Here is a 14,800-nt window from a genome sequence, read left to right as displayed (position 1 = left end):
CCTCATGTAATAGCCTCTGTACAATGGACATAACTGGTATTAGGTAAGACAAAACAATAAAACAAACAAGTGTGTTATTACTTATTATTATTATTTATTAGCAGACTAGGTATTAAATGTATAATTTATAAGAGTAGATATTTGATCTTCAATATTTATAACAGCCTGCAACTTGAGTTACAATGATTAATTGATTTTAATACAATTAATTTACATTAGTAATTACTAATTTATTAGCACCTATAAAAAAAAGGTACTACACTTATAGGTACTACACTATAAATTATAAATGTAAGAATGTTAAAGAAAAATTGCCCAACAAAATTAAAATCATGAAATGCTTATTAAATTATTATTATTAACTTAACCTACCTAATCTAATGTTTTCACAAAATTACAACTTGAAATTAAAATAGGTACCAATTATTATGAAAAATGTTCATGTAAAAATAACTTACAATTAACTAATACTAAGGTAGTTAAATAAAGTCAGACAAAAAATTACTTTCTAACACATAAACAAGTACTATCAATTAATATTAATTATTACTATATAGGAGATTTTATTCAGTCATAATATATAATAATTATAGCCTATCATTTGTGATATAGGTTTTTATGGAATAATTATCAATATTTTACTTCCATTTGAATTCTAATCAAAATATTTTTTTTAGATATAGAGCTTAGCTATTATCATTATTTGACATTGTATTTGTTGGTAGGTACCATATTCTTGTGTTCTACTCAAATAATTAGTTTACATAATCTTATCTCTATTGTTTAGGAATTATAGGAGTTACTATTAGACTACTACTGGTGTAATGATTTTTAATTTATTGACAAATATTGTTTCTAATAGTTTCAAAAATAGTAAGTATTTACTATTTGCATGTGTTTTTAAATTATTCAATAGATGACCATAAGTAATAGTATTTATAATCAATGGTAATAGTTTCAGACTCACCAATCCAATTTTTACTTAAAGGTTTCAATAAGTTTTTAATAAGTGAATAGGTTAAATTGTTTGGGTAAAAAATTCAATAGGCTCCTTAAATTTTAAATAAGCTCATATTTTGATTATCCTATATTCCTATGGTTCACAGAATTGAGGCTAATGTCACACTTACTGGAAATTGGAATGCAGAATTTTGTATACCTATTTACTCTTTAGTCATAGACAAAATATAAAAAGTATTTTTTAGTTGATAATTGAAGATTTCAGTAAAATAATAAAATATAATATTCTAATAATTTGTTATTTATGTTAGCAGGTTAGCTTATATTGATAACTGATATATGTACACACATATTATGTATTTATACCAATGAAATGTATTTGTTCTTTAAGTATGTTTTATAATAATTATACAACAATTATTGTTGTCATCAGCTCAGACCACTTGCTAACGAGTATTATCTAAACTTACTTAAATGTATTAAAAACAAATTTCGCTTAACATTACATAAATATTACTTAGAACCAAGTCCTATAAAGTACGTGAGTAAAATAATTCAAATAGTTTTGGATTAAGTACTTGGACTAATTATTTTAAATACTATCCAAAGTATGGTATGTATTTAAAATATATATTTATCTAATTTTTAAAAACTTGAAATGAAAATGATGAAATAACTCAGTTCAGTTGATTTATTAGGTAGCTGTTGAAAGTACCTATAGGAGGTACCTACTTTATATCTGTACCTACCTATTTGTATTCAAATACATTTTTAGTGAGTAACTTTTACAGTATCTGTACTTGAATAGGTACTTTTAATAAAGTATCTTTAACAAGACTGCATTTAATGCTAATAACTGTTGAAAATTATGTGGTCATTGACATTCAAGAACTGATTAAAATAATAGCAAATGCTTCAAATCAATTAAAAAAAAATTCTCATACAAGGAATATACAGGGAATACAATATATCTAATTGTTTTATTCTTTATGATATAAATATTATACCCTTTATCTTATTTTATTTTATACCTGTAAAATAAGAATTTTTGTAAGAAAAAACTTTTTTATCATACATAGGTTAATGCAGTTTTTAATTAAGCCTAGTAGCAATTAGAACTATCAGAATGGTTTTACAAGTACAAAGATTCATAATTCGTTTCAAACTTAAATAAACTAACGACATAACCGCATCTTATTTAAATTTATATACATACCAACCATAAACTAAGATAATTTTAGTATATTATACTAATCAAGATACTAACCTGTTAATATTTGTGTTTATGCAGCTATATAGATATTTAGAAAGATTACAAATTTATATAGACACATTCTGGATATAACTGGTAATACATTTAACAAAATATGAGAAAATTGCATTTGATTTACACATATTATTAAAACATTGAAAGGTAAGAAAATTGATATTTAAATTTAAACATTCAATTGTTAATAAAAATAAAATTTGATAATGAAAATATTAAGGCAAAAATAGTAGTATAATTATTAACTAATGAGCACTATAAAAGCAGGAACATAAAAATTATTCTTTAAAGACTATAATACCAATAAACATTTTGATCGCAAAATATAGCATTAAAAAATTTAATAATTAACAAATAATTAAATCATAGTCCGAGTACAACGACCACTGTGTTTTACCTATGTTATGAATTATGATAAAAAAAATACAATATAGTAAAAAGAGAAAACAACACGCTGGGGCGGCACGAGGAGGACTGCAGTGCAGGCGTGCAGCTGCAGCTGTAAATTGTTGACTAAAATGCAGTCAAACAAGTTTGTAACGTTTTCATTAATTATTGTTATCACAATCCCAGGCTACACTGTATATTGTACAGAGCATAATAATATTATTGTGTAGTGTGATATAATATTTATTGATTAATATTTAATATAAATTGTCATTTGTCAATTATATTCCTCATTATAGTCATTATTCATATTTTGTTCTTACTTCTTTAATTTTTCATCTTTGCTATTATTTGACATGACAACATTTGTTTATATTATATATATAAACTTATTTATATTAACTATTTAAGAACAATGGTGCAAACAGAATTTGTCGGAAACCATTATTTTAGAAGTTATAACCATCCAAAATTTGCGTTATTGCGTTTATACACTACGTAAATGCCGCGCGCATAATTAATTTCAAATTTTTTTATACATATTTTAACGACTTAAGAATGATGGCAAAATCACAATTTGCACAATCAGCGCTGCGCTTGGACAAAAAAATCGAAAATATACACCGATTTGCTGTTTAAAACCACCTTGGGGAAGCCTCAGTATTAAACAAGTTGTTAAAAAGCACATAATGTGCTAGTGTTGTCACTCGCTCGCTGCCCTGGGACAACGATAAAAAGACATGATAAACGTAGCGTTGCGCTCATGCGTAAAAAACGCAAAATTGCCAACTTCCAAAAGCCATAACTTCAAAACTAAGTCTTACCGACAAATTCTGATTGCACCATTGTTCTTAAATAGTTAAAATGAGTAAATTCCAAAAAAAAAAAATCGAAAAATTTGCATGGGGTGGTAAAGTGTATTTTAGCCACAGAGCGGTGATCGGGTGATCTATTTGTCCCCATTATCCAACTGTCCCGATTAACCGAACACATTCATTGTTTCGTTCATGACTGCCCATTTGTCTTCATATGTGGTGTTCCAATTCCCAATTAAACGGATTCTTCTGTATGGAGATCAATTGATATTGTTCAATTGTTGTGCTGTTCACAGCTTTCGGGGTTGGATTGAACCATTATTTGTAGACGGTAATCGGAAAAAAATGAATGAAAATATTATATCAAAATTGAAGTATAAATATGTTGAAATTATATTGAAAAATACATTTAAGTTACATAAAAAATAGAAGGGAGCTTACATATTTAATTTTCAAGTTCCTATTAATGAAGATCATATTTTTGGCTTTTGTTATTATTTAGTAATTTACTATTTAGTTTTAGTGTAATGATAATATGGTAGGTATATTATATAAAATTGTATAGATAAATATAAAAAGTTTCATATTATAAATTATTTATCATAAATTGAAAGGCAATTAGCAGAGGTAATTTTTAAAAAAATTCAGTTTGTTATGATAGGAATTCATTCTGAATGGTTTTTCAAATATAGTAGACTAATAAATATATACGAAATTACCACAGATTTTATTTTCATATAATCTGTGAAATTACTATAGATACTTATAATTTGAACTTTGATTAGGAACATTACATAAAAACAAACGTTTTTTGGTATAATAATAGCCAATAGGTTATATAAACAGGCCTTTTTAACAGCCGTAAATTGTAACATAAGAAAGAGGTGTACCTAATTGTAATATTGCATTTTTATAGCATTATTATTATAATTATATATAGGTACTATAAAATTGTATTTATTATTGACTATTATATAACATTTTATTATTTTAATTTTAGATTCTGAGCAAAGCGATGAATGTATTGATTTTACAATGATGTGTGTTTTGTTTTTTTTATTTTTTTTTTTATTATTGTGTCTGTCATCACCTTTTAGGACAGTAAAAGTGCTTGGATTTTCTTCAACAATAACTTTTCTGACAGGAAAGTGAATCTAGTTGGTACTTTGGGGGGTCAAAAGTGAAAATTTCCCAGTAGTTTTCAAAAGCGACGTGAAAAACAAAAGAAAAATTAAGGAAAAACGGGGATTTTTACGCAAAATCTGTTTTCGAGAAAATCGATTTTGGTTTTTGGTGTAACTCTAAAACAAATGACCGTAGGGACATGAAATGTTGACTGAATGTTTATAATTGCATTTCCTATACACCATAACATTTTCCAAATATTTTGACTTATTTTGAGCTGTTTACGGACATTGTCAATTTCTATTTTTTTTAGTTTTTTTTCTATAAATATCAATACAATTTTATCTGTTGAGTAAAAAAGCTTGAAAATTTAATACAAGGCTCCTACTATATTGTTACAATGACATTTGAAAAATATTAAAAATCCTTAGTCACAGTTTTTATTTATAAACATTTAAAGTTAAAATATTGACAAAATACGAAAAAATCACGAAAATTAGCAAATTATTTTGAATTGAGAATTCATAAAAATTTTTTTTTTTTCAATCTAAGATTTGAAAATGTAATACAAGATTACTCATAAGTTTGTCTACCTTTATCAAAAAAAAAATGTCTACAAGAAAGTAAAATTAAATTTTTATGAGCGTTTGAAATTCATATTTTTACAACATTTGATATTCACTAGATTTCTCGTGTAACGATTTTCTTATTTTGTTGTAATTAAAAAACATATGGCTATAGATACTTGAAAATTTCACTGAATGTTTATATTAGCATTTTCTATACACGATAACATTTTAAAAATAATTTGACTCTTTTTGTGCTATTTACGGACATTGTCAGTTTTTAATTTTTTTAGTTTTTTTTTATATAAATATCAATAAAATTTTATTTGTTGGGTAGAAAAGCGTGAAATTTAATGCAAGGCCCTGATATATTGTTACAATAACAGTTGAAAAATATTGAAAATACGTAGGCACAATTTTTTTTTATAAGCATTTAAAGTTCAAATTTTGACAAAATTTATCAAATTTAAAATGTAATAATTATTTTGTAGTTAAAAATGTATAATATGTTCAACTTTTGTTATTGAAAATTTAAAACAAGGTTCCACGTAAATAAGTAAATATATAAATTACTTTATTCACAATAATATCATCAAATATACTTAGTAATATCATAGGGTTATGATATTATATCATTGAATTCAAATTTAACACCATCCATTACAGTGACCCACTTGCAACCTACTGTACAGCCGAGCAACATCCACTTACCTGTCTTTTTTTTAGATTTTTTATTAGGAACTTTTTCCTAAGTTAAACACAGCCTACGGTGGTAGCGGCCGTCCCCTGCGCCTGAGAAAATCTTATTTCCCTCTTGTTTCCGTCCGTTAATTGCCTCAGGTACTAGGTACATATAGGTAGTGACGACTCAGGCCCGTGCGCAGGATTTCGCCATGGTTGGGAAGGTGTTTAAAAGTAAAAATACACAAAAAGATACCTATACATCAATTAAAAATTAGCAAATATTATAATATATTATTCACAATAATAGTGGTGTGCTATTATGTTATGCATTATTATTTATTAGAAATAAGATTATAAAATATTTCATATAATCGATCAAAAACAAAAAACACGGTTTTTATTTTTTCGAATATGGGTGGCGGGTGAACCCCTTAAGACCGCCCCTTGCGCATGGGACTGTTACGAATTACGATTGTTTGTATTAAGATTTTATAACCACGGTTCTATTCAAAGTAAATTCATAGATACATAGCCAGTATTCAAAAATATCAAAATATGAGTATTTAATATATGGATTCATATAGTGGTCAATATTCAAAAATAGGTAGCTACCAATAAATGTAAAGGTAACCAAATAATTATTTTTAAATTAGGTATATAAAATAATATAGAGTTATAATTTATTCCATTGTACCTATTGAAATTTAAAATGCGTTTAGAAACCGAGATTTAGACACTCTCACAAATTGAGCTTTCCCAACTTGTTATATTTTAATTTCCTTCTAAAATTAGATGGATATTTTTTTCTTTCACTGTCCATTTTTCTCTCAAAAAAAGTGCAATTGCTTTGTAAGAGGAAGAGTTAAGACTAGGTAATATAAAATAACTATAGTAAAGTATATATATATTGATCGAAACATATACAATTTAGAATAAGTACAATACCAAAGTGCACAATTAACAAAGAATGTGTAAACTGTGAAATGTAACTCAAATCTCAATACAAGTTAAATAATAAATGGCTATGCTATTAGGACATCACTCATGGATGAATATTGTTGATTAACTCAGACCTACACGTAACATAATCTTTAAATAAAATCAACCACTTAAAAAAATATAGAGAATAATATTATTGAGGGTAGGACATCGATTTGTGATTTGTCAAAATACTGTCTCAAAATAAATTTATATCCGTTTAAATTTATAATTACAGTTTACAGTTGTTACTTGTTAGTTAAGTAGGTTTTTTTTTTTTTATTAACTATAGTATATACTATTTACTATGACTTATTGTCAATAGACTTCAAAATACATAACAAACGTGTAATTTGAAAATCCAAGAATGGAAAATCGTTTTTCAAAGCATCTACGACACTTATTAAGTCAGAATTTTTCTTCCACTCGTCAGAAAATTCATCATTCATTTTTAATTCACTTTTTATCAGCAAACGGTAGTGTCCTTTTTTAACTGTATCCAAGAATTTGGCATAGTTTTGTTTGTAGCTTAAAATATGAATGTTCTAGAAAAAAGAAGTACCATTAGTAGTTGGTATGAGAACACAATTACAAATTACAATACACTCTATTAATAAATAAATATTAATAAAAAAAATAGTACAATAATAGCACAGGGATATGGTAACGGTAGCCAGGAAACATTTAAGTGCAATCATAGTAACCTGTAGACTACTGAGGGCTAACTATATTTTTTTTTAATTATTTATCCTGCGGCAACATAGGCCAATGGGTGTTGTAGGGTTGAGGCGGTTGGTATGGTCGGTTAGGAACACGTGTATGTGTGGCAAGGTTTTTGCGTACTACAAACCCGGGTGGTCACCCATCCGAGTACTAGTGGCAGCAGCCGTTGCGTACTCTCAATCATGTTTCACAAATTAAATCATAATTGATATGGCACAGAAGAATATTTTAATAGAAACAAAACAGGGTAAAGCATTCACCAACTACCAAATTTGTATTAGTATTTAGTGCAATTGCACCATATGAGGTAAGTCTCCAGTACCACATAATACTTATATGAATATGTACTTATGTTTTTCATTAATGAAGTTTTTGCCCTTACAATCACCCTACTGTTTTTTTTCAGGAGGGGCAGTCACCCTCTCATGAATAATAGATTTGACATCACTGCATAGTTCCTTCACTGATTTGGTAGGTAGGTTAGTAATATTCAAAATGACTAAACTATGTACACTGCACAAATATCGTATGGATAACAAATATCTAGATAGGTAACTAAGCTTAATGACATAATGTAATAAAATTAATTACAAATTTTAAGAAAAATACAAACCTTAATTTTTGTAGCTCCAATATCTTCAATATTTCTTAAGATATCATTAATACTCTTTTCAATATTGATCATACTATTTTTTAAGTATGCAAGTTTATTCTCCAATTTAATTTTATCATTTTCTAAACCACTTATAATTGGATCTAACTTTTTGCATTCCTGAAAACAGTAAAACATGTTAGTGGTTAATTGTTACTGAGATTATATTTATATATTATATTTTATGATATAATTTATTTTTAAAAATTGGTATAGGTATTTAATAGGTTAATAAAATATGATTGTCATAACTCATAGTTTATCAAGAAGGTAACTATTTTTTTTATAATTTTGTCTAAAAATAAACTATGACAAACTCACAAATATACAGTATAAATATTAAATATATAATGCTTTAAAAAATAAATTTAGAGTTCAGTCGTTAACAGTATTTTTGACAAGTCACTAATTTAAAAAATAAACATTAAAACATTTGGTAGGTAGGTATAATAATCCATTAATGCCAAGAGTTCAATTAAATTAAAAAAAATGTATAATACATTTATGATTTATTATAATTTGATACAGTCCTATAACACATTTTAGGTCATAATATTCAATATATAGATATAGGTTACCCTTACTAACTTTTAATAATTAAAGTTAAATAATAATACAATAGTATAGTTACAGTTTTAATTTTTTTGATATTTATTCGCAGATAATCAAGCTTCTTCAAAAATTTTTGTTTAGCTTCATTTTTCCCCTTTAAACGAATATCCTTGGCTGCAACTTTATTGTAAATTGTCTCACGTCTTGATATGCATACTTCTAAATCTAACATTATTTTTTCCAATATTTTTTTCAATTGACACTCTCTTATCTATTAAAAAAAAAGTAAAACAAATATGTATGATACATATAAATTGGTACAGTGTACTTTCAATTATCAGAGTAATAGGATGGCTAGGCAGTTAGCATCCTAGGATAAGTGAATTCCACAGATAATCCTCTAAATTCAAATTGAAACTAAAAACCAATAATTAAATTATTTAAAAAAATATAACTATGTAAATCTTGTGATGTTATATAATATTTAGTATTTAAGGAAAATTAAATGAGAACTACCCCTTTTATTTTTATTTCTTTGGGTTGTTGCATTGCATTAATTGTTCTCATGTACATGGTTCGTTCTGCAGAAGACCACAAATAATGCACAAGACGGATAATCCGCCCGCAGAAAATCAAGAGTATACTGTATATTAAAAACTATCAATCAATAATTATTTTTACCTGCATTCTATGAATTTCATTTTTCATAATATCAATATCACCTAAATCACCTTCTTTGTTCTTAATTTCTTTTTTCATTTCAACAAGCAATAGAAGTTTGGTATCCCATGATTTACTTTCACGTTGTTTTTCCATATATACATTTTTTAATTCATTCAATTCATTTTTTAATAACTTTAATTGATCCATGTATTCTAAACACAGTTTCTCATTTTCCTAAAAAAGATTACATGGTACTATGGTAGGTAAACATTTTTTAATAACAAATTTAACTTATTAAGCTAAGTAACCACATACAAATAAACTAGACAAGTATACCTAACTATAAATTATAGATACCTATAGTATATATAGTATACATATATTACTTATATAGTCATATAAATGTTTTGTTCGTTATATTTAAATGTTTAAAGTTTTAAACTACAGTGAAACTTACATATAACAGTATTATGGTATTAAAAAATCATAAATTGTATTAGGTACCTACCTATAAAGAAATTATTATGTTAAATAAAATGACATAGGTTCTTTTGGATATTACAGTTCTTAAAAGTATTTCGTAAAATACTTAAATGGGAGTTTCATTCTATTAACATTTTATAAGTAAATTGATTAATTGTATATTTGCATGGGTTTATAATAAATTAGGTTAAATATTACTTTATTCTAATGTTAACATTAACCTTTAATTCGGCTAAATAAGAACACTGTATCCATTCATTTTCATTCAAAAGCATACTACTTTTCCCTTTATTTTGGCTAAAATGTTCATTAAGTTTCAAAATTGTATTTCTCATGTTTGTAAGTATTTGTTTATACTGGCAAACTTCTTTGGATAAAGACACAATTTCTTTTTCTAGTTTTTTATTTTTTGTATCCATTACTAAATCATCTGAAATATATTTTGAAGTTAAATAAAGATTAAATAAGTTTTTATTTGTATGTCATAATTTATATTAATGATTTCCTAAATATATTATTACCTAGAGAGCCTAGATCAGTGGTTCTCAATCTTTTTTGTACCGCGACCCAAATTTCCCCGGAAAAATCTTTCACGACCCACGTGGTTTAACTTTTCAAAATGTAGTTATAAAAAACCAAATTTGTTTATTACTTTCATTAGGTATTTATTATTTTATATGTTTATAATCAATATATTTTTACAAAATAATGTACTTTTGATAATGAGGCGTATTAATACCCGTCGTAATAAATAAATATACAACAAATTATTATTTATTTTACCCGCATAATTTTTGGTACCATATTATTATAATAATATAAGTATATTTAATAACATAATAATATATTTAATAAGTATATTTAATATTAATTTAACATAAATTTCTTGGAATCTATATAATTCAAAAAAATTTTCACGACCCACCAAAAATTGTCTGACGATGCACAGTTTGAGAAACGCTGGTCTAGATAATATATGTAATATAGATTTATATATAAAGGCTCTCTATTATTATCTAAATGTTAAATGCATACATAGATTATTCTAACGCTTAAATTAATATAAAATATTATATTATATATGTCTTGCCACATATAATATTATACTATTATCATTGGAAATAGAGATTAGTAAATATTAAATAATTGCTTAATTAGTTGAACCATGGATTATTAAAAATATAAAATTAAAACTGACAAAATAAGAATTTTGAGTAGGTAGGTAATACATTTGATCAATATTATATACAATCATCATAACGTTATAGTATTTTGTATAAAGTATATTATAATTTATAATTCTTTAGATATACTTACATTTGCGTACTTTTACAAGTTCATTAAACTGATTATTAAGTTGAGCTAATAATTGTATGTTTTTATTTTGTTTTTGAATCCAAGATTGTTTCATGGAATTAGTTTCTTTTACTACTTCATCAATTTTATTTTTAACTTGATCGATTTGCATTTGAGGAGTCAAGATATAACCTTCCTAAAATTGAATTAAAATCAAATATAAGATAAATATCATGTGATTAAATATTAATTAAAATTTTTTGACTTGCATCATGTAATTTTTTCACTATTTCCAATTGTTTATTTTCTAAATCAATGTGTTTTGTTTTAGTTTGTATCTCAGTATACAATTTCTTCAATTCAGAATCTAATGCAGATAATGCAAATCCTTGATCATTCAGATATTTAGTGTTTTCTACTATATCTTGTTCTAAATTAAAACTTGTTGTACGACATTGTTCTAGTTTTAATAAAGCCTTAGATAAATTGTTCTCAACTCCAGCTAATAATAATTCCTAAATTCAATATTAAATAAATTATTTTATTTTTATAAAAAAAATTAATACATCATACGTGTTCTTTATTTTGAACTTTAATTTCTGATATTTTGTTATTTATCTGAACACAATAATTATTCGAAAATAACTGTTTTTTTATTTCATCCAAAATATCTTCTTCATATTTTAATTTTTGATTTGATACTTTGTTTAACAAATGTAATAAATTATTTGTTTCATTTGTTATAGAGTTTTGATCCTGTAATTAAAATTAAATTTTTAATTTATATTTATATATTTAGTTACAGAACATACCAATGTAACTTGATCTAAGTTTTGGTGTTGAAATTCTGTTATTTGGATAAGCTTAGAATATTCTTCTTTCAAGCAGTTGAATTTATCTAAACACGTTTTAAAATTATTTTGCACATTATTTTGTTCTCGTTTCAATTTGTTCAAATAATTGAATAGATCTTTATTTTTATGAAATTCATCTTGGGCACTACGTTTGTAACTGTTTGCTTCCATTAATAATGTATGATATTTATTTTTTGCTTCTCTGAAAATGCATATAAAATATATTTAATACAGGATCATCTTTTGGATCGTCCATTTAATATCACAGTAGATTATAATCTACCGTGGTTTGTATTAAATATTTCGATTATAACAAACAAAAAAAATTGCTTAATTTTAGCTGTAAATACTGAAACTTTTAACTGATTTACAATTAATATATATATATTGTTTAAACCACAAATATTGACATTTTTATATTATTCAAATCAATAAATAAGTTTTATAATAATTGTATGTAATAATTACTGAAAATCATTTTTTGTCCTTAGAAAACATTTATCACGTTGTTGAATACTAATTAAAACATCATTCCATAATAATGTAATCTTAGCATTATCTTCATTAATAGCATCAAGATCTGTTGAATTGTCCATAACTTTTTGTCTCAAAAATTCTCTTTCATTATACTTAGTCTCTGCCTGTTCACCTAATTGTTTCATGCGATCTTCCAATCGAAGAATTTCTTGGGTTAAAGACAATAATAACAAATCCTAGACATAACACATTTAGTTTTTTTTTTAAACAGGAATAAACCTAGAATATACGTAGAATAAACTTTCAATAATTTGAAATTCTTAACAACCAAAATTCCATTTCAAATTGTCATTTATATTTTGTGAACTCCAAATTCTTGAATGTTCAAATTTCACTAAATGTTAATGTGAACGTGAATTTATCTAGAGTCGATTGTATAAATAAAACAATTCCAAATCATGTTACAGATAATGTAAAAAATACCTGTTTCTGTTGATCATTTAACAATTTTTTTTTGTATTGCTTAGCTTCAGATTTTTTTTGATTACAAACATTAAATGTGATTTCTTGTTCTTTTTCATACTTTAATAGTTCTTTTAAAAGTCCTTGACTACAATCTAGTTGTCTTTTTAAAGCTGAAGCTAAAAAGTTATGAATTATTACTTTTTAGTTATTTGGATGCACAATGATAAATAAGTTTCTAATAAAAAAAAAAATACTGTACATTTTTTTGATTCAATTATAGTTTTTGTATGAAATTCGGTATAGTGTTGTTTTCCTTGGTTAATACATTCCTCCACACGTACTTTTGTTGTTTCTAATTCCAGTTTCATTCTATGGAATTCATTTAATAACCTATGCTGAGTTTCAACTTGACTAGCTACATTATTTATTTCATTTATAAATAAAGATTTTTTATTTTGTTTGGATCTAATTGAGCCATCCTAAAAAAAAAAAATATGTTTTGATTTAATTCCCAACAAAATAGCCTTAATTGAATAAAAAATAAATATACTTACAAGTGTTTGTAATTCTTTTTTGATGTTTTCTCTTTGTTTTAATAAATGTAATTTCAGTGTCTTCTGAAATCTTACCATAACAGGATTATTTGGTTCTAGTATGATCAGTTGGCTATTATACATTTCTTTATTCATGCATTTAGGTGTTACATATGTCATCTCACTATTTATGCTTTCAAACCCTAATGATATACCATCTGAACTGTTTTTGCATATTTCTGATTCAGTCTCTAGGCCAGGCGAATAATAATTATCAACTAGATTTTCTGATTCAGATGACATATCTTCAAAATGTAGTAGTTCTGTATGTGAAGTTGGATCCATTACATTAGCTTGCTGATTTAATACATTTTCAAGTTGTTCTTTTGCTGAAACAGTATTAAACCTTTTAAAGTTGGCTAAACACTTAAAACCATTAGGTAAGTTTTTTTAATCAATAGATTTTGTTCATTTCAATAGAAATAATCTGGTTATCTATTAGTTTGAAAGAATCTGAGTTCAGATATTTATTTTTACCTCGTATAATATTATGTATGAATACAATACAGTAATATATTTGAAGTGATAATGGGGTGACAATGGGTGAATAAAAAACCATTATACTGGCTGAGCTTCAGAGATGTCACTATAATATTTGTAATATTGATTGTCTTACAACTTTTACTTACCCATAAGATCACTTTTATTATTATCCTGCAGTTCATGCATATTTGATGTAAGTTCAACATGATTTCCAGTGCACATGTCATCTCTTTGAATATTTTCAACACTTTTATCAATTTCCAATGTTTTTTGTTTGTCTCTTAGTTTATAATTATCCATCTCAAAATTATCTATTTCGGAGTCGGACATTTCACACTTTGGGTTAATTAAATAAAGAGATTATAAGACCATACACACTACACACCATACCTACAAACACTTACAATCTTGATAATATTACATAATTTTGTGGTACCTACCTACATGCACATTGGTTATTTGGTTACTATGGCAATGGTTAGCTTTACAAATAACAAATCTATTCATCATTTTTCAAGAGGTGTAAAATAATAAAATTAAAATAAGTACCTAATACAAAATACAATTTACCACCTATTAATAAAGACTTGTTACTTGTATAATAATTATTAATAAACTTATTAAAGTAAATAAATAAAAAATAGTGAGATAAACTCTACCCCTTTTCACTTTTAATACACAATAAACATACATAAACTTTATGTTATTTTTAAATAAATAAATTATATATTAAAGCCTCTATAAGAATGATTACATACATTTTGTAGGGAAAATGTA

General features: G+C 25.4%; 2 protein-coding genes across 6 annotated transcripts in view; both read right to left on the bottom strand.

Annotated features, from left to right (window-relative positions):
• The window catches only part of LOC132949576 (F-actin-monooxygenase Mical), a 31,322-nt gene extending 28,634 nt beyond the window's left edge, over window positions 1-2,688 (bottom strand). For all 5 annotated transcript variants that reach the window (XM_061020542.1, XM_061020539.1, XM_061020541.1 and 2 more), the window contains exon 1: window positions 2,228-2,688. The gene's annotated coding sequence lies outside the window, so the exon portion shown is untranslated. The remainder of the gene's footprint in view (window positions 1-2,227) is intronic.
• Window positions 2,689-6,723: 4,035 nt separating this feature from the next.
• LOC132948867 (coiled-coil domain-containing protein 40-like) lies at window positions 6,724-14,446 on the bottom strand. The gene is made up of 14 exons (XM_061019544.1): window positions 14,170-14,446; window positions 13,502-13,869; window positions 13,207-13,426; window positions 12,966-13,123; window positions 12,474-12,718; window positions 11,964-12,207; window positions 11,725-11,907; window positions 11,417-11,666; window positions 11,173-11,343; window positions 10,077-10,285; window positions 9,391-9,606; window positions 8,789-8,980; window positions 8,119-8,277; window positions 6,724-7,327 (listed from the first exon to the last, which is right to left on the bottom strand). The coding sequence occupies exons 1-14, from the start codon at window positions 14,351-14,353 to the stop codon at window positions 7,088-7,090; spliced, it is 3,039 nt and encodes a 1,012-aa protein (XP_060875527.1). The 5' UTR covers window positions 14,354-14,446; the 3' UTR covers window positions 6,724-7,087.
• Between the last annotated feature and the right edge of the window lie 354 nt (window positions 14,447-14,800).

The sequence above is a fragment of the Metopolophium dirhodum genome, chromosome 7, assembly GCF_019925205.1.
Source record: "Metopolophium dirhodum isolate CAU chromosome 7, ASM1992520v1, whole genome shotgun sequence".
Lineage (NCBI taxonomy): Eukaryota > Metazoa > Arthropoda > Insecta > Hemiptera > Aphididae > Metopolophium > Metopolophium dirhodum.
The sequence above is the reverse complement of the archived record's forward strand: the minus strand, read 5'-3'. Positions and strand labels throughout refer to the sequence as shown.